The 19172-nt window shown below is 38.4% G+C and overlaps 1 protein-coding gene across 4 annotated transcripts in view; it reads left to right on the forward strand.

The window, feature by feature from the left end:
* Positions 1-1057: 1057 nt before the first annotated feature.
* Positions 1058-19172, forward strand: part of BBS4 (Bardet-Biedl syndrome 4) — a 46170-nt gene continuing 28055 nt past the window's right edge. Inside the window, exons 1-2 of one of the 4 annotated variants that reach the window (XM_019968238.2) lie at positions 1058-1278; positions 9173-9224. In XM_019968238.2, the coding sequence (XP_019823797.2) occupies positions 1255-1278; positions 9173-9224 (76 nt within the window). In that variant the 5' untranslated portion in view covers positions 1058-1254. Of the gene's footprint in view, positions 1279-9172; positions 9225-19172 lie in introns of those variants that run through there. The other 3 variants (XM_019968239.2, XM_070797038.1, XM_019968241.2) reach the window with 3 other exon arrangements.

Raw genomic sequence — 19172 nt, forward strand, 5'->3', positions numbered from 1 at the left:
GTTTAAGACGCATTTGTATTTCTTCTTTAGTGAACTGTTTCTTCATAAACTTTGCTTATGTTATTATTTAATGTGTGACTTCCTCACTACACTCTAAGGCAAGGGTCCCCAACCTCTGGGATCTAATGTCTGATAATCTACGGTACAGCTGATGTAATAATTGAAGTACACAATAAATGTAATGCTCTTGAATCATCCCCAAACTATCCCCCCTACACTGGTTGTGTGGAAAAAAATGTCTTCCATGAAACAGATCCTTGGTGCCAAAAAGGCTGGAGACTAGTGCTCTAAGGTCAGGGATCCCCTGTATTTTGCTCATCACATAGGTCTTAGTACTGGAATGAATGAAGCTCAAAGAAATGACTGGCTCATGTTAAGCAGTAGTCAAATTTAGAACTCATGTTTGACTCCACAGCCCACGTATTTTCACAATCACCCCGTGGAAGGACAAAGCATTTAATTCACCACACCAGGGGCTAGAAAGGTAAAACGGCCCAAGTGTGCTGGGAAGCCAGGACTATGGCAGAATGGTGAACAAATGCTACCTACGGTAGCAGCCAATTTTCAGACCTGTTTTACCATCAAGCAGGACTGCACACCTATTGTCGGATCTTTATTTACTCCGAGGCCAGATTTCTGGCTTTCTTAAGAAATCTCCTAATTTTTAAGTTTCCGATCAATACAAGACTGCATTCAAATACAGCCCACCGGCAGGATTTGCAACCTCTAGCATAAACAGAAGTGGGAAGCTGATGAGGCGGGTAATACCTTAGCTGGATAAAGACAGCCAAGAAAACTACGAATTTTTACGTAAGGCGAAAATGAGGTTCTCAGCCGTAGGGTCTGTAGGGTCTGGGCTTGGGAGCCGGGACTCCCAGAAGGCGGCTTGAAATAAACGCTGGGTGGCGTCAAAGCTGGGCAGGGCCAGGAGTGGCTGTACCCAGCGCTGTCGGGGGTTTCTCAAGGAACGTCCACACAGGGGCGTGAAGGCGGTAGGGGCTGGCCGGGACGAAGGCGACGACTGGCTGCGCATCGCCTCACTGGCTCCTTTAGAGCCAAGTGGACCGAACGGAAACGCTCGACCCGTTCCGACATTGTAGAAGATCCTCAACCTCCCAGGCAAACCCTTCTGCTCGGCGATCTACTTCTTTCCCTGTTCGGCCCCTCCCCTCTTCCCCAGTCCTACGAGTTCCGTTTGCCTGGTCGTCTGGGAAACCGTCAACTTCCGGCCTCGCAGCGGTGGGCGGAGCTAAGATGGCTGAAGAGAAACTGTCTGCGGTGAGTTTCGAGATTCTGTTTCGTGTGTGGGCCTCCGGCCGGGGTTGCGGTTGGGCAGGGTCGGGCCGGGTCGGGCCGGGCTGAGCAGAGCGGAGAGGCGGGTAGGCGGGTGGCCTGTGTCCCACGTAGCGGCCGCTGGAGAAATGCGGGGCTGGGCCGGACCACCTCGGGTCGGGCCGGGTGACGCGGTCGGGTTCCGGGGAACTGCTCGGCCTGGGTCCCGGCTGAGATCTTTCCAGTTACTGGGCCTGTGCTAGGACTGGGGTTGCTCTTGGAGTGCCCCGGACAGAGAAGTGAGGTTTTCATCAGAAAAGGCTTTTTTACTCGCCCCATGCTTTCTGTCTTACGAGGTTAGGGAAGGAAGCACTCTCACCTGTGCAGACATTTCCTGTTAATCTCTGGATTAGGCAGTGAGGCAAATCCTGAAAGCTTTCTAGTGCGTGTGAGTCGGGACCGTGGTTTGGCAAATATAGGAATTCAACTGGTCTGAGTTAAGCGTTGATTAAATTCCACGAAACTGCTAATACAGAGTAACTCAGTTGAATTCAGGATGACCCAGTAGTAGTTATTTTGGAGGCGTAAATTCACAATTGGCTCTAATTTCTATCGAGTTCCAAGTGTGAAGCTTTGTTTCCCTTGTTTTAATGTTAAATTTCCAAGCATGTTCTGCGGATTTGTTAAAATGACTTATTTGTTGTTTTAGTGGCTAAGTCGTGTCCAACTTTTTTGTGACCCCACCCGGAATTTATTGTCCTTTTTAAAAATATAGGAGGCAAAATAGCAGTCTTTGACAGACTGTTTTATGCCTTAGTTTTGGCTGCTGAGGAGCACGGCCAGTAATACCTGTCGGGGGTTTGTTTGTTTTCTGGTCTGTCTTCAGAGAAATCACATTATTTTAGTGTAATGAGAAAACTCTGTATACAAACCATGAGGCCCAAAGCAATTTATTAAGCTACGAATTAAAAACAAAATTAAAAGCGTTATTAATGTTCTTAGAATTTAGACATTGAAAACATATGATAACTTAAGCTGCATAATCTTAAGTGTCAGGTATACAGGGCAACATGACATTGCTGCAAATATAGCTTATTCTTCAGTGCTCATTGTAGGTGTGGGTCGGTATTCATGAACAGAATATGAGTGTGATGGCAGAATTGTCCTATACTTTTGAATCCCTGGTAGTGTATTAAAGAGAATGGTTTATTTTGATATGATTTAGCACTTTGGCTGCAAGTTAATCATTTTCATTATTATCAAATTTATTGCTAGCAGTGTTACATTTATAATAACTCATCTTTCAGGTTAGGGCTGAATGGAAATTTGAATTTCTCCCCTTTTTGGAAATTATATGGCATCTTGTAATAGAATTAAAAGGACCTAGCCATGCCACCGGAGAAGGCAGTGGCACCCCACTCCAGTACTTTTTGCCTGGAAAATCCCATGGATGGAGGAGCCTGGTAGGCTGCAGTCCATGGGGTCGCTAGAGTTGGACACGACTGAGCTACTTCACTTTTCATTCTTCACTTTCATGTACTAGAGAAGGAAATGGCAACCCACTCCAGTGTTCTTGCCTGGAAAATCCCAGGGACGGGGAAGCCTGGTGGGCTGCTGTCTATGGGGTCGCACAGAGTTGGACACAACTGAAGCGACTTAGCATCAGCAGCAGCAGCAGCCATGCCACTCCACCTGTATCATATTGAAATAAAAGCAAACCATAAGCACCTGGTCCACTGGTGTTCCTTGCAGTACTGTTTATAGTGGCAAAAAGCTGGAAACAGTGAATTCCCATTAGCAGGGTAATGGATGACTTCTGATATTCCCATACCAAGGAATATTATGCAGCCATTAAAAAGAATGTCCAAACTATATATTGTTGATGTGGAGGGATTTCTGTGGTGTACATTTAAGTAAAAACTAGTTGTGGAGTGGGGTGTTAAAGAAAATTCAGAGTAAATTTTAAAAATTATATTGGGTTTATTCAGTGATATAGCATCCAGTCTAGGAGACAGAAAGGAGCTCTGAGGAGCTGTACAAAATAAAATACTTATAGGCAAAAGGGAGCAGGAACAAGGAAGTTATAGACAAAAGGAGGGTTGGTTATGGCAAGGTGCACTTTCCTTCAGGGGATGGCAGAGGTCTGTCAGTTATAGTATACAACTAGTGCTGATCAGAGGACTCCTGATTGATTTAAGATTCCATTTCTGGGAGAGCTGAAACTAAGCTTCGATTTGGTGACTTGGGGCTTAGCAGACAAACATGACTCCATGTTGGGCCTGTTGTTAACAGGGATATTTTGTGTGATGTTAATTTGTGATGCAAAGGAAAAACGTGTAGATCTGTAGATATGCGTTTATAGAGGAGGAAAGAAGACGAAAAGACTTAAAATTCAGAATTTTGAACACATTTGTAAGGAAAAATCTAAGAATTCTACAGCAAAGACCTTGAGGCTAGGAGACATCCCAGCAAAATGAAGTATGACTAGTCCAGTGTGGGACACAGAGAAATTCTAATATGCTACTGAAACTACTGAGGATTATTACTTGTTCCTTAGGAGAACTGGGGACTGATATTTCTGTCTTATTTAAGAATATATAATAGTTTAGAGAGCTTAACGAAACAAGTGAATAACTGGTTTCCTTGCTTTATACCTAAAAACATTTTTATAACTCCCTAATTCCTGTTTTGTTTTTTTTTTGGTGTGTTTGTGTAAATACCCATCATTCTTCCTGTAAATTACAAGATTAAACCTTTCAGAACAGAAAGCAAGAATTACTAGTTGCTACTACTTGCTCAAATATAGTGCATAGCATATATCATCTAACATGAATGTTAGATGAATACATAATCATAGAGCTACTTAAAGATGAAGAAGGAATCAAAAAAAAGTAAGGAACTTACTATATATATCTCCCAGTTATGAATGAGATTGAATGGGCTAAGAGAATCCTTTGTATTGTAGAATGTCCTGGAAGATCTTTTGAGAAAGAGACTCCTCAAAAAATTGTAATTTATTTTAATTCTACTTTGTGCAGAAAGAAGCACTGCTGATTCATGAAAGGGCTTTCTGACTATTTAAGACTCTCTAATTAATATGTTCCCCAAAGTTAAAAAAGTCCCATTTCGATAAAAAAAATTCGGGGTTCTTTAGCCAGCTTTGTTGAGGTATAATACGCATACCATAAAATTTACCTATTTTAAGTGTACAGTTTGATCAGTTTTAGTATATATAGTTGCACAGCTGTCACTACCATTCACTTATGTCCATCTCTCAAGAAAGTTCCCTTAAGACCTAACTACAGGTATACTCCTAACGCCAGCACATGGCTAATCTGCTTTCTGTCTGCACAGTTTTGCTTTTTCTACAGTTTCATGTAATGGAATCATTTAGCATGTATTTTGAGGTTCATTCATATTGTATGTAATAACAGTAAAAGTTTGTAACTTTTTATTTCTAAGCAGAATTGATGGATATTTAGATTGTTTCCTGTTTTTGGCTATTTGAATAATGTCACTATGACTATTGGCATACAAGTCTTGGCATGCCTGTGTTTTCATTTCTCTAGGAGAGTAATTGCTATGTTATTTGGTAAGCTTATGCTTTAAAAAGAAACAAAACCTAAAACTGTTTCCTTAAGTGGCTAAACTATACTATTTAACATTTCTATGAGCAGTGTATGAGGAATTCAGTTTTTTCACATCCTTGCTAACACTTGGTATTGTCAACCTTTTTGAATTTAGCTCATCTAGTGGATGTGTAGTAGTGGTTATTGTGATTTTAATTTGTATTTCCCTAATGAATAATGGTATTGAATACTTTTTTATGTGCTTATTCATCCATATCTTTTTTAAGTGTCTCTACAAGTCTTTTGCCCATTTAAAAATGGATTGTTTCATTAGTTAAGATTTCTATGTTTGTTCTATCAAGATAATAAAATAACTAAAAGAACATTATAAATTCTTTTTTATTTTGAGGTCTTTTTTGGTTGTTCTGAAAGAATAAAAGGTTATTAAAAGTTTTAAAGAGCAGTGCTATTGGTCTTTGAATACAGTGGGGATTGGGGCACTTATTGTCTGCACAATTGAAAATCTAAGTCTAATTTACAGTGGCCCTGTCTATCCCTAGCTCCCTTGCATCTGTAGACTTAACCAGTCTTGGGATATGTTTATATTTTTACTACTGAAATATACTCAAAATTTTTACTAAAAATATTCAATATATATAAATATTAAGTATTTAATATATAAATTATACACAAGTTTAAATATTAAGTTTAATATTTTTATTATTGAAAAAAATCTGTATATAAGTGGACCCTCAGAATTCAAACCCTTGTTGTTTAAATGTCAACTCTATAATGAAAACTTATACTTCACATGTTAAGAAATGAGTCATTAAAAACAAACTTACCTAAATGTCTCTTTCCTGCTGCATTTTCCTCTTTTTTTTTTTTTTACCAGAAATGATCTCATTCCTTAATTTTATGTTATTCTTTGGTTTTAAGTATAGCTTTTATCATACTTAATATCTTTAAATAATATATTGATTTTTTTTAAAAAATTAATGTTTCTTCATTTTTTAAAGCTATGAGGTATCTTCTTACAGGGAAATGCTACAATTTGTCCATTCTGTTAGATAGAGATTTGGGTTATTTCTGATTTTTTTCACCTTTATTGAGGTATAATTGACAAATAAAATTTTTACGTATTTATAATATACAACGTGATGATTTCATATACACACACACACACAGTGAAAGGATTCTCATCATTGAGTTAATTAACACACCCATCACCTGTTTTGTGTATGAGGACAGTTAAATTCTATTCTCTTGGCAAATTTCAGTTATTCAGTACAGTGTTATTAAATATAGTCACCATGTTATGCATTAGATCCTTAGACCATATTCATCCTGTAACACCTGGCAAGCACTTTTTTACTTTCTGTTTCTGTGAGTTCAATGTTTTGTTTTTTTTTCCCTTCTGGTTTTTAATTAAAAGAAAAAAAAAATGCTGCTGTGAACAGGGCCAGGACTAGGGCAAGGCAACTTAAGTACTAAGGATGCAAAATTTATTAGTATCTCAGACCTGGCTATGAACACTTTTATATATGTCTCCTGATGTAAGAGTTCCCCCCAGAGTATTCCTAGAAATGGATTGATTGCTGGTTTATGGGCTACATCCATCTTTAACTTTATAGCTTATGGGAAATTTTGAGATGATTGTAGCTATTGATGCTTGTACCACCAGTTCTCATTGCTCACATCCGTGTTATATTTACAGCTTTAAATTCTGTCAACATGGTGGATATGAAATCTTAAACGAGAGTAATTTACATTTCCCTGATTAGTATTAGTATTGTTGGTTGTCTCCATTTCCTTTTCTCTGCAATGCCTAGGTCTTGTGTTTTATTTAATTTTCTACCTCAATATTTGTTTTTCTTACTGACTTGTAATACCTACAGTTACTGCCTGTTACTTGTCTTTTTTGGCTTTGTTTTGTATTGCATATATCTTCCCTCAGTCTTCATTCTTTGCTTCCTTTTTGGAACAGAAGCTATTATTTTTTGGCTGTGCTGTGCAGCTCAAGAGGTCTTATTTAGTTCCCTGACTGGGGCTGAACCTGAGGCCTCAGCACTGAAATCACCAAGCCCTAACCACTGGACTACTAGAGAAGTCCCCAGAAGTTATTAATTGCAATGTAGTTGAATGTTTATGTCTTTTCTTAATTGATTTATGCTTTTATATCTTGTTGAAGACTTCCCTACCCTATGTATTTTTTTTTAAAGGCTTTAAAATTTGCCCTTTCCACATTAGTTTTCAATCTGTTTTGTTTTCGTTTTCCTAATGAAGCTTTTTTCTTGAAGTCTCTTTTGTCTAAATGTTAATATTGCTACTTTCTCCTTTTGCTTCTGTATTTTTGGCGTATGTGTTCTCCCTTTTACTTTGTTTTCCTTTGCCCTTTTGTTTTAGATGTTTCTTTATACAAAATAGCGTATATCTAGATTAAAAACAAAACAATTCTGGCAATCTGTCTTTTAACTAGAGAATTTCATTTTTTTCTCCTATTCTGACTTTCATCTTCCTTAACAAAGTACTCAGATTTTTTAAATAATATATATTTAACTTAAAGTTCATATTTAAACCTGAATAATATAGGGATCATCAAATGTTTTATTACCCATTGCTTTCTGCCAATTATGCCATTGTTCAGTTTTTTAGTTTTTGTATATCTCAGTTCAGCCCCACAAATTATACTTTTTGTTTGTTTTATGCAGTAAGTAGATGCTTATACTTCCATATTTTACCAGTTCCTTTAGTTGTTCTACTCCTTGCTTCTGAGATTATTTTCCTTTTTCCTAATGTATGTTCATTAACAATTTATTTAGGCATTATAAAAACTTAAATTTTGTCTGAAAGACTTAAATTTTGCCGTTCTTGAATGTTAGTTTTGATTGGTGTAAAAGTTCAGGTTGGGAGTTGAGAAACTGTTTTTTAGGGGGCCAGTTGTAAATATTTTGAGCTTCATGGGCCATATATTCTCTGTCACAAGTAAGTCAATTGTGCACTTATAGTGGAGATCATTCATAGGGAATATGTAAACATGTGAGTGTAACTGTTTTGATAACATTTTGGTTGTAGACACTGAAATTTGAATTTTATATAATTTTCATGTGTTCTAAAATATTAAAATTGTTTTTAATATGAAAAATGTAAAAATCATTCTTAGCTTGCAGGCCATATAGCAATAGGCTGGATTTGACCTGTGAGCCATAGTTTGCTGATCTCATGTCTAGGTTAGTATTCACTTTACTTAGTACTTTACTCTTGGGTAAGGTACTAATTCTAATTATTCTTAGAATGTCAATGATATCTTCTGTTTTTAATTGTTGAGAAGTCACCTGTCAGTCTAATTGTCGTTTTGTTGCAGATAATCTGGTGATACGTTTTTTCCTTTGGCTGGTTTTAAGAACTTATTGTCATTGGCGAGGTCCTATGATGTATCTAAGTGTGGATTTATTTTCATTTAACTTGGTTAGAATTGGTTGAGCATCCAGAATCTAAAGATTCACATGTCTCATTACTTCTGGAAATTTTCAGCCATTATTTTTGCTTATGTACAACATGCATGCATGCTGTCGTTTCAGTCATGTCCGACTCTGTGCGACCCTCTGAACTGCAGCCTGCCAGGCTCCTCTGTCCATGGGATTCTCCAGCCAAGAATACTGGAGTGGGTGGCCATGGCCTCCTGCAGGGATTGTTCCTAACCCAGATTGAGCCTGCATCTCTTACTTATACCTTGCATCAGCAGGCAGGTTCTTTACCGCTAGTGCCACTCGGGAAGCTTCTTACACACAACATGGGAGGCAGATTAAAAAAAAAAATTCATTTGAAGATTTTCTGCCAAGTTATAGTATAAAATAGTGTGTCTATGATATTAAATAATGGCTTTGTAAAAATACTCCATCCTAGAATTGAGTGCTCGATCATCTCTGTGTAGATGACTTTATAGGCTTCCTCTTATCAAAATTGTGATTTTTTTGGTTTTGGTGCAAATCAGTATAGCATTGAGTGTAATACTAATATGTTTTATAATACTAATATGTCTAAGAACTTAACACATTTATTTGTATACTTTATATCATGCATTACAGTTCTGTATAATAAATGCACATTGTAATATATACAATAAATATGCATTATGCATTATTAATAATTGGGACAGCAAAAGTGCAACTTGACATTTGGTTTTTAAACCATATTCAAAATAATTCTTTGTACTTTTATGCAGTTAATAGATTACTTGCATGATTGGAGAGCTGATGATTTTTATTTGAATGCTTCTTTAAGCTAGCAAGATTTATGGTGGTACTTTAACATAGGCTTCTTCATTTCAGAGAACTCAGCTTCCTGTGTCTGCTGAATCTCAAAAACCCGTGCTGAAAAAAGGTCTGTATATAATTTCATTGCGTCTGTATATTTGCACAGATTTTTCTGTCTTATTGATTCTATTCTGCCATATCTAGCTTTCATTTTGTGAAGTTGTTAGATATTAGGGGATTGATTTTACCTAAAAGTATGTTTAAATGGGGTTTTATTTTAATATATAAATGTGTACTAACTTTCTACTTGTGGAAAAACCACTATAAAGTTCCTGTAGTATAGATCAGGCCTCAAATAATCTCATGTATATGTGTGTTGAATAAGTGTGAGGTTTTATAAAAAGTCTGGGAAGCCTAACTTGGTGAGGACTCAGCGCTTTCACTGCCAGGGGCCCAGGTTAGATCCCTGATCGGGGTAAGATGCTGTGAGATGCAGCAAAAAATAAAATTAATTAATTTAAAAAATAAAATCCAATTGAGGTACGTACTGTATAGAGGAATAAGATTTCTTCATTTGTTAACCTAGGAAATCTTAGGAGGGTTTGCATCCTGTTTGTCAGTGACTATACTGGCTCTTCCTCCACGTTCACCCAGTTTTAAAGGACTGGGTGTCTTATCTACTTCCTAGGCCTTAGACTATACCTGAACTTTTTGTTTAGCAGGAGAGACCATCTGTTTTATTGTTTATTCATTTATTTATTATCTGCTAGATGAGGAAACATGGAAGGGGTGTGCGTTGCCCAGGGTCTTGTGTGTTGCTCTTGTTTGCATACCTGAGTTACAGTCACCAGGCTATATGCCGTTTTGCAGCATGCGTTCTCCTGTTGTTTGCTCAGAGTTTTGATTTTGTTAATAAAGTGTTTACTTGGGGCATTTCTGTTTCTGTTATTCTTTGAAATTATAATACAAGTTGTTGGAAAATATTAACTTTCAGGAATTTATTTTCAAAGGGTTTTTTTTTTTTTTTTTTGGAAAACAGTTTTCACTGAAAGAACAGTACATCTACAATGTAGATTATTTGTGAAATTTAGATGAATTCTGCCAATGTCTAACATCATTGCTAATTTTTTTTTTTATATTTGTGTGTATTTATTTGGCTGGACTGGGTCTTAGTTGTGGCATGCAGGATCTATAGTTCTGGCATGTGGGATCCAGTTCCCTGACCAGGGATCAAAGGGCCCCTGCATTTGGGAGCAGGGAATCTTACCCACTGGACCACCAGGGAAGTCCCCACTGCTAATATTTTAAACACCATTTCTGGACATGAGCATCTTCTTGCTGTGATATCTGTTCATTTAATCAGTAGGGTGATTTGGGACTTGTGGTATTGTAATCATCCCTCCAGTATTCTTTCCATACTTCCTCCAGGGTCATGTCGTGTGGTTCAGTTGACTTCCAGTCCAGGAAAATTGTAATTAGTATACACCAATCAAGAATTGGCCCATGCCCAATTCAGGCTAATGAGATGAAAAGTTTATAGCTATTGGGAAAGGGACATATTGACAAGTATGCTAAAAAATTAAGCAGTGCCATAGTGCCCTTTGGGAGAAGGCAATGGCACCTCACTCCAGTACTCTTGCCTGGAAAATCCCATGGACGGAGGAGTCTGGTAGGCTGCAGTCCATGGGGTCGCTAAGAGTTAGACATGACTGAGCGACTTCACTTTCACTTTTCACTTTCATGCATTGGAGAAGGAAATGGCAACCCACTCCAGTGTTCTTGCCTGGAGAATCCCATGGACGGAGAAGCCTGGTGGGCTGCAGTCCATGGGGTCGCACAGAGTCGGACACGACTGAAGCGACTTGGCAGCAGCATAGTGCCCTTTCCAATCAGTTCTTCCTCCCTTCCCCACTGCAGAGCAACCACTTTCTGGTTTCTGGTATTAAAGTTTAGTTTTTCCTGTTCTTGAACCCCTCATACCTGTGAGTACTGAGCAGGTTCCAAGACCAGTGAGTGATAGGTATTTGGAATGCACAGATAAATAGGGCATGGATTCTGCCCTCAGGGAATTGACAGTCTTCAGGGCATAGGGAATATAAGCAAATAATTAAAGTGCAGTGTGTATTCCCTAGGCCCATCCTTCTGAAGGTTAAACATATCCAGTTTCAGCTCTTCCATGTGGGAGTTTAGAACTCTTTTGCCATTATTGCTTTGGCTCTATAGTGAAATTTGTTGGCCATCTTGGAAGTAGAGCGTTTAGAACTAAATAGAATATTCCAGGTATGATGTGAACAGGGCCAAGTGAAATGTCTGGAAGATAAAATCTGTTGATTTGGATCTTTCTGTTAATCAGCTAAGATTGCTTTGCCTTTGGGCAATCATTTTACACATTTGCAATACCATTGTATTGCATAGTGTCAGAGGTGTGATTCATATATAAATATAGTTCAATTCAGTTCAATTCAGTCACTCAGTCGTGTCTGACTCTTTGCAACCCCATGAACTGCCGCACGCCAGGCCTCCCTGTCCATCACCAACTCCTGGAGTCCACTCAAACCCATGTCCATTGAGTTGATGATGCCATCCAACCATCTCATCCTCTGTCGTCCCCTTCTCCTCCTGCCCTCAGTCTTTCCCAGCATCAGGGTCTTTTCCAGTGAGTCAGCTCTTCACATCAGGTGGTCAAAGTATTGGCGTTTCAGCTTCAACATTAGTCCTTCCAATGAACTCCCAGGACTGATCTCCTTTAGGATGGACTGGTTGGATCTCCTTGCAGTCCAAGGGACTCTCGAGAGTCTTCTCCAACACCACAGTTCAAAAGCATCAATTCTTCGGCGCTCAGCTTTCTTTATAGTCCAACTCTCATATCCATACATGACTACTGGAAAAACCATAACCTTGACTAGATGGACCTTTGTTGGCAAAGTGATGTCTCTGCTTTTTAATATTGCTGTCTAGGTTGATCATAACTTTCCTTCCAAAGAGTAAGCATCTTTTAATTTCTAATGAGAAAATCAGCATAAGCTTATAGAAATTTGGAAAACATAGGGAAGTATAAAGAAAACAGGGAAAAAAATCAGCCCTAAGGATTAGTGAACTTTGACAAATTAAAAATCAGGGTAGTATTTTGAACAGAAAGCTTCCATATTTCACTGTGCAATCTTTAGATGTCTCACAGATGGCCAGCAGGCACATGTTAAGATGCTCCTAATTACTAATTATTAGAGAAATGCAAATCAAAACTATGAGGTACTGCCTCACACTGATCAGAGTCTTCATCATTAAAAAGCCTACAAATAGTAAATCCTGGAGAGAGTGTGGAGAAAAGGGAGCCCTCTTACACTGTTGGTGGGAATGTAAATTGGTGCAGCCACTATGGAATACAGTACGGAGGTTCCTCAAAAAAACTAAAAATGGAGTTGCCATATAATCAAGCAGTTCCATTCCTGGGCATATACATAGACAAAACTCTTAATTCAAAAAGATACACGCTTCCCTGTGTTCATAGCAGCACTATTTACCAAGCCAAGACATGTAACGAACCTAAATGTTATTGACAGATGACTGAATAAAGATGTTGTGTGTGTGTGTACATATATATATGTGTACACACACACAGAAAATTACCAGCCATTAAAAAGAATGAGATAATGCAGCAACATGGGTGGACCTAGAGATTGTCATACTAAACGAAGTAAGTCAGGAAGAGAAAGACTAACACCATATGATATCACACATGTGAAATCTAAAATATGGCACGAATGGATGTGTCTATGAAACAGAAGCGTACTCACAGACACAGAACAGACTTGTGGTTGCCAAGGGGCAGGGAAGTGAGGGAGGGAAGTATTGGGCATTGGAATAAGCAGATGCAGACTACAATATACAGGATGGATAGACAACAAGGCTCTACTGTATAGCATAGGGAACTAGATTCAGTATGCTATGATAAAGGTTTATAGTATATTGAAAATCTAGTATTTTGTTGAAATAGTATGTAACATAGTATATGAAATGGTATATATTTAGCATATGAAGCAGTATATATCATAGCATATTGAAAATCTAGTATAAACAAAATCATAGTACTTTGTTCAAAATCATGGTAACGGTTTATCACAGTATATTGATTTAGTTCCCTGCGCTATACAGTAGAACCCTGTTTATCCATCCTGTATATAATAGTTTGCATCTGCTAGTTCCAGACTCCCAATACTTCCCTCCCTCACTTCCCTGCCCCTTGGCAACCACAAGTCTGTTCTCTGTGTCTGTGAGAGCACTTCCCTGGTGGCTCAGCTGGTAAAGAATCTGCCTGCAATGTGGGAGACCTGGGTTCAATCCCTGGGTTGGAAAGATTCCCTGGAGAAGGGAATGGCTACCTGCTCCAGTATTCTGGCCTGGAGAATTCCATGGACTGTGTAGTCTATGGGGTTGCAAAGAATCGGACATAACTGAGCGACTTTCACTAAGGTTTCACGTGATAAACCATTATGGAAAAGAATATGAAAAAGAATAGATAGATATAGATGAGTCATTTTGCTGTATAGCAGAAATTAACATTGTAAATCAACTATACTTCAATAAGAGGCTTTCCACATGGCACAGTGGTAAAGAATCCACCTGCCAGTGCAGGAGATGCAAGATAAGTGGATTTGATCCCCAGGTGAGGAAGATCCCTTGGAGTAGGAACTGGGAACCCACTCCAGTATTCTTGCCTGGAAAATTCCATGGACAGAGGAGACTGGCAGGCTACAGTCCATGAGGTTGCAAAGAATCAGACATGACAGCACACACACATACTTCAATAAAATTGTAAAAATCCTAAATATCTTTTTAATCTCTAGATTTTCTCAATCTTGATACTATTGACTTTTTGGTCAAGATAATTGTTTGTTGGGGGAGCTGTCCTGCATATTGCAAGATGGCCACTGCATTCTTTATCTCTACTTAGTAGATGTTAGTAGCACCCAGTTGTGACAACCAGAAATGTCTCCAGATATTTCCAAATGTTCCCTAGGGTACAGAATTGCTCCTGATTGAGAACCACTGCTGTAGTTAAAGAGTATGATACTTCAGTAGAAGGTAGACTGTAGGAAGTTGGTAAGTTTATCATGGGGACTTCACACTTAAGTTGAAATAACAGGCAGAGAGACTTTATTTGAACAAGCAGCAGCCATGGCATTTTAACCAAGAAGTTCTGAGTCTGGGTTTGGATGTTGTCTCCCACACCCTTCCCTCCTCAGCTTGAGAGGCCAATATCCTAGCTTGACTCCAGTCTTAAGGGTAGTGAGTGCCAGCTCACTGGAGGGGATAAACAACTTTTTATTTGGGATTCTTATCTAAATATATTAGGACTTTTTCAACAACAAGCAACTTATTTGGAATTGTTTACAGAACTACTTGATGGTTCTGAGAAAAAGTATCCTACGTGGGGCTACTTACATCCTCTTCATTTCCCTCCCATGATATGACCTCAGATAACTCAGAAAACTTTCTTCTGGCTTTCAGTTGAGGTGAGTTAACTGATTTACTTCATGGGCTTATTTGCTTCCTTAAAGGAGTCTTCACTGAAGACCTTACTCATTTTGGAGTGGCTGCATAGGCTAGGATGAATTTAATTTACAATCTGAGACAATCTATTTACTATGTGAGAAACTTGGTCTCAGCTTGTGGTTTGCTTTTAAAGTATTTTTTAATAAATGAAGTTTTAAGAAATTGTGGCAAAACACACATAACATTTGCTTCTTTAATCATTTAAAAGTACAATGCTGTGGCATTGGTGGCATTCACCATGTTGTGCAACCATCACCATCATCTATTTTCAAAACTTTCTTAGCACCCCAAACAAATTCTCTAACCATTAAATACAAACTCTCCATCTCCCCTCACCTCTAGCCTCTGGTATCCTCTATTGGTTTGGCCAAAAAGTTCCTCTGGCTTTTACATTTTTCATTTTCACCGAGAACTTTATTAAACAACGTATTCACTGTTTTGTTCCACTATCTTCTGCCATTTTTCAGGCAACTTCATAATTTCATCTTCCCAAAACTTTTTATCTTTTTGAGCAAAGAACTGTTCCAGGTACCTTTTACAGTCTTCCAGGAAATTGAAATTTTTTCCATTGAGAAACTTCTGTGAAGACTGAAATAAATGGAAATCCAAAGGTGCAATGTCTGGTGAATATGGTGGATGATTCAGAGCTTCTCAGCCAAGCCATGACAGTTTTTGCCTGGTCATCAAAGAAACATACAGTCTTGCTTTATCCTGTTGGAAGATTATGCATTTTCTAGTGATTAATTCTGGAGACTTTTCAAGTGCTGCCTTCATTTGGTCTAATTGGGAGCAGTACTTGTTGGAATTCATCATTTGGTTTTCCAGAAGGAGCTTATAAATAGAGGACTCGCTTCCAGTTCCACCATACAACATATCACCTTCTTTGGATGAAGACTGGCCTTTGGTCTGGTTGTTGGTGGTTGATTGCACTTGCCCCATGATCTCTTCCATTCCATGTTATTGTACAGTATCCACTTTTTGTTGCTTGTCATATTCGTTTTAAAAATGGAAAGTTTCCATTATGTTTAAGTAGAGAATCACAAATGGAAATACAGTCAGTTTTTTTCACTTAACTTATGGGGAACCCAAGCATCAAAGTGATTAACATAACCAAGTTGGCGCAGATGATTTTCATTGCTTGACGTGGATATTTTGAGTATGTCAGCTATCTCCTACGTGGTATAGATATGATTGTTCTCAATGTCTTGATTTGATCACTGTCAACTTCAATTGGTATATCCAACTGAGCATCATCTATCGAGAAATCTACAGCATGAAACTTTGCAAACCATTTTGACATGTTTGATTTAGTCATCTTCTTCATACACTGCACAAACCTTTTTTTTTTGCGTTTTAGTTGTGTTTTTACCTTTCTTGAAATAATAAAGCATAATATGCCAAAAATGTTGCCTTTTTATCTTCCATCTTTAGTATTAAAGTGGCTACAGAAAAATTCACCAATTTTGATAAATTTAAAAAATGCATGCTGATATGACAGTTGTCACAATAGAATCTAACAGAACTGTTCTGAATGACGTTAAAGACAACTAAGTGCAACTAGCGCCATCATACAGAAAAAACCAAGTGAACTTTTCAAGCCAAGCCAATACTGTCTCTGTGAATTTGTATATTCTCGATAGTGCATTCATATATACAGAATTATGCAACATTTATCCTATTGTTTCTGACTTATTTCACTTAGCATATTTTCAAGATTCATCTGTGTTATAGCCTGTTGAACAGATTTCATTACTTTTTAAGGCTAAATAATATTCTGTTGTTTGTACACACAGTAAATATTTTGTATATCCAGTTATCTGTTGATGGACTTACGGGTTGTTTCTACCTTTTCACTATTGTCAGTATCACTGCCATGAATGTTGATGTATAAATAAATACATTTGAGTACCTACTTTTTTTATGTTTTTTTCTAGGACTTCGCTTTTTATTGAATATGTTACATAAGAGATTTAGTCAAAAAGCTCATGTTGTCGCCGGACTCCTCTTGTTCTTCTTTCTTTGCCTTCCACTTCTCAACTGGAGAGCAATGGTGGAGGGGCAGGACTTCCTGGTAGGGCAGATCCATCAGCCCCCACATTGCAGATGAGGCTTCCCGTGTTGACAAGGCTGGAGCCCTGCCGGAAGTGTTCGGCATTTCTGTTAGTTTTAATGAGAACATTGATCTGTCCCTCTGTGACTGAATGTCACCTCATTGTGGTGTGGGGTGAGGCCAGTAGATGAAGATGAAAGTGCCCAGTTAGTGGCTGACTGCCCACCTCACTGCTGTTCAGGGCCTCATTGCAATGTGGCCTTAACTTCCTTGGAAGCATTTTAGCAGCACTGTAGAAAGGGGCTCCCTGCTTTCAGCTGTTTTGGGTATATACTCTGAAGTGGAATTGCTGGCTCCACTTAATGACGTAATTTTACTTGATTATTTTGAGGAATAGTGTTAACTTCTAATTTAAATAGAAGGTACTATATAGAACTTTTATTTTTCCCCGATGATAGTAAAATCTACAAATTTTAGGTGCCCAGTTTTTGAATTTTGACAAATAACATATGTAGTCATCAGCTAGGATGAGTTAAATATTTTTATCACCCAGAAAGTTTCTTCCAGCCCCTTCCCAGTCAGTCCTTCCTTCAGTTCCCTAGAGGGAACCATTGTTCTGATTTCTGTCCCTGAAAGTAAATTTTGTCTGTCTGTGCTTGAACTTCTTGTCATGAAGTCATACAGCAGTGCATCTTTTGATCAGTTTTTTTTTTTTTTTTTTTTTACAACTCGGTTACAGTTCAGAGTTTTATTTGGCAAGCAAAGGATAGTACACCCTCGAGGTGTGAGAGTGGGCCGGCCCCAAAGGAGAGGCCTCAATCCATCTTGCTTCTCTTTTTATACGTTTTGTCTTCTCCTTGCTGAGCCTGCTCTATGTAAATTGGGCTAGCCAAGAAGGGGGTGTGTTTGTTTCACCTGAAGTTCTCACTCTGGTCCACGGATTTTCTATTGTTCCATTTTCAGAGGCTTTTCCCTTTCTTTGTCTTTTAGCCACTGCCATTTTTTACTCCTTTTTTGATCAGAAGTTTTAATTTTGATGAAGGGTGATTTATTAATTTTTTTCTTTATGGTTAATGCTTTTTGTGTCTTGTCTAGGAGGTTATGACCCTTACCCTCAGACTGAGTTGTGTGCCCCCACCTCGTCTGCATTGGTATTGCAGAAATTAATCTTTTTGGTTGAGGGGGTGTTTAATTTGATCCTTGACACTTTTATTAACATATACCATATATACAGAAAAGTACATGTTATAATTGTACAGCTTAATACGTTTTTACAAAGTGAACATATCCATGTACTCACCATCTTTTTTTAAACATAAAATCAATGTATGTATTTATTTTTAATTCATTGATTATTTTATTTTTGGCTGTACTGGATCTTCATTGCTTTGTGCAGGCTTTCTCTGGTTGAGGGGAGCTGTTCTTCCTTGTGTGTGGGCTTCTCACTGCAGTGATTTCTCGTATTGTGGAGCTCCGGCTCTAGGGCGAGTGGGCTCAGTAGTTACAGCACACAGATTGAGTTGCTCCACCACATGTGGAATTTTCCTGGACTAGGGATCAAGTCTGTGTTCTCTGTATTGCCAGGCGGATTTTCTTATCCACTGTGCCACCAAGGAAGTCCTTGTACTCACCATCTTGATTAAATTATAGAACATCGTCAACATCTCAGAGGCCTCCCTCATACCCCCTGCTGCTGCTGCTGCTAAGTTGCTTCAGTCGTGTCCGACTCTGCGTGACCCCATAGACAGCAGCCCACCAGGCCCCGCCGTCCCTGGGATTCTTCAGGCAAGAACACTGGAGTGGGTTGCCATTTCCTTCTCCAACGCATGAAAGTGAAAAGTGAAAGTGAAGTCGCTCAGTCAGAGCGACTCTTAGCGACCCCATGGACTTCAGCCCACCAGACTCCTCCACCCATGGGGTTTTCCAGGCAGGATACCCCCTACCAGTCATTAACTACTCCTCTCAAAGATGGTTACTTAGGTATTTAGGGTTTTACCTACTTTTGAACTTTATATAAGTGGATGGAATCATTCAGTGTATACATTTCAGTATCTGACTTTTTTGCTCAAAATTATCTTTTTGGTATTCATGTATCTTGTTGCATGCAATAATGGCTGTTTTTTCCATTATAACATAGTATTGCATTATGGGTTGATAGCCCAGTTTATTCACTTTACTTGGAATGAACATTTGGGATACTTTCATTTTGAGATGTTACGCATAATGCCATCCTTAAAGTGTATGTTTTTTTTGGTACACTTATGTAGCAGGATTTGTACTTATGTACACTTAGTAGCAGGATTGCTGGGTCACTTTGAAGGATGTACTTAAGTTCAGTAGATAAGAGCAAAGTTTCCAAATACATTTAATATAATCCCCTTTGTGTATGTGTACACTTTCCCATATGCTTAATTATGCATAGAAATTCCTTAGAAAATAACTCACTTTCTAGCGAGGAGGAGGAATGGACAG

The sequence above is a fragment of the Bos indicus genome, chromosome 10, assembly GCF_029378745.1.
Source record: "Bos indicus isolate NIAB-ARS_2022 breed Sahiwal x Tharparkar chromosome 10, NIAB-ARS_B.indTharparkar_mat_pri_1.0, whole genome shotgun sequence".
NCBI lineage: Eukaryota > Metazoa > Chordata > Mammalia > Artiodactyla > Bovidae > Bos > Bos indicus.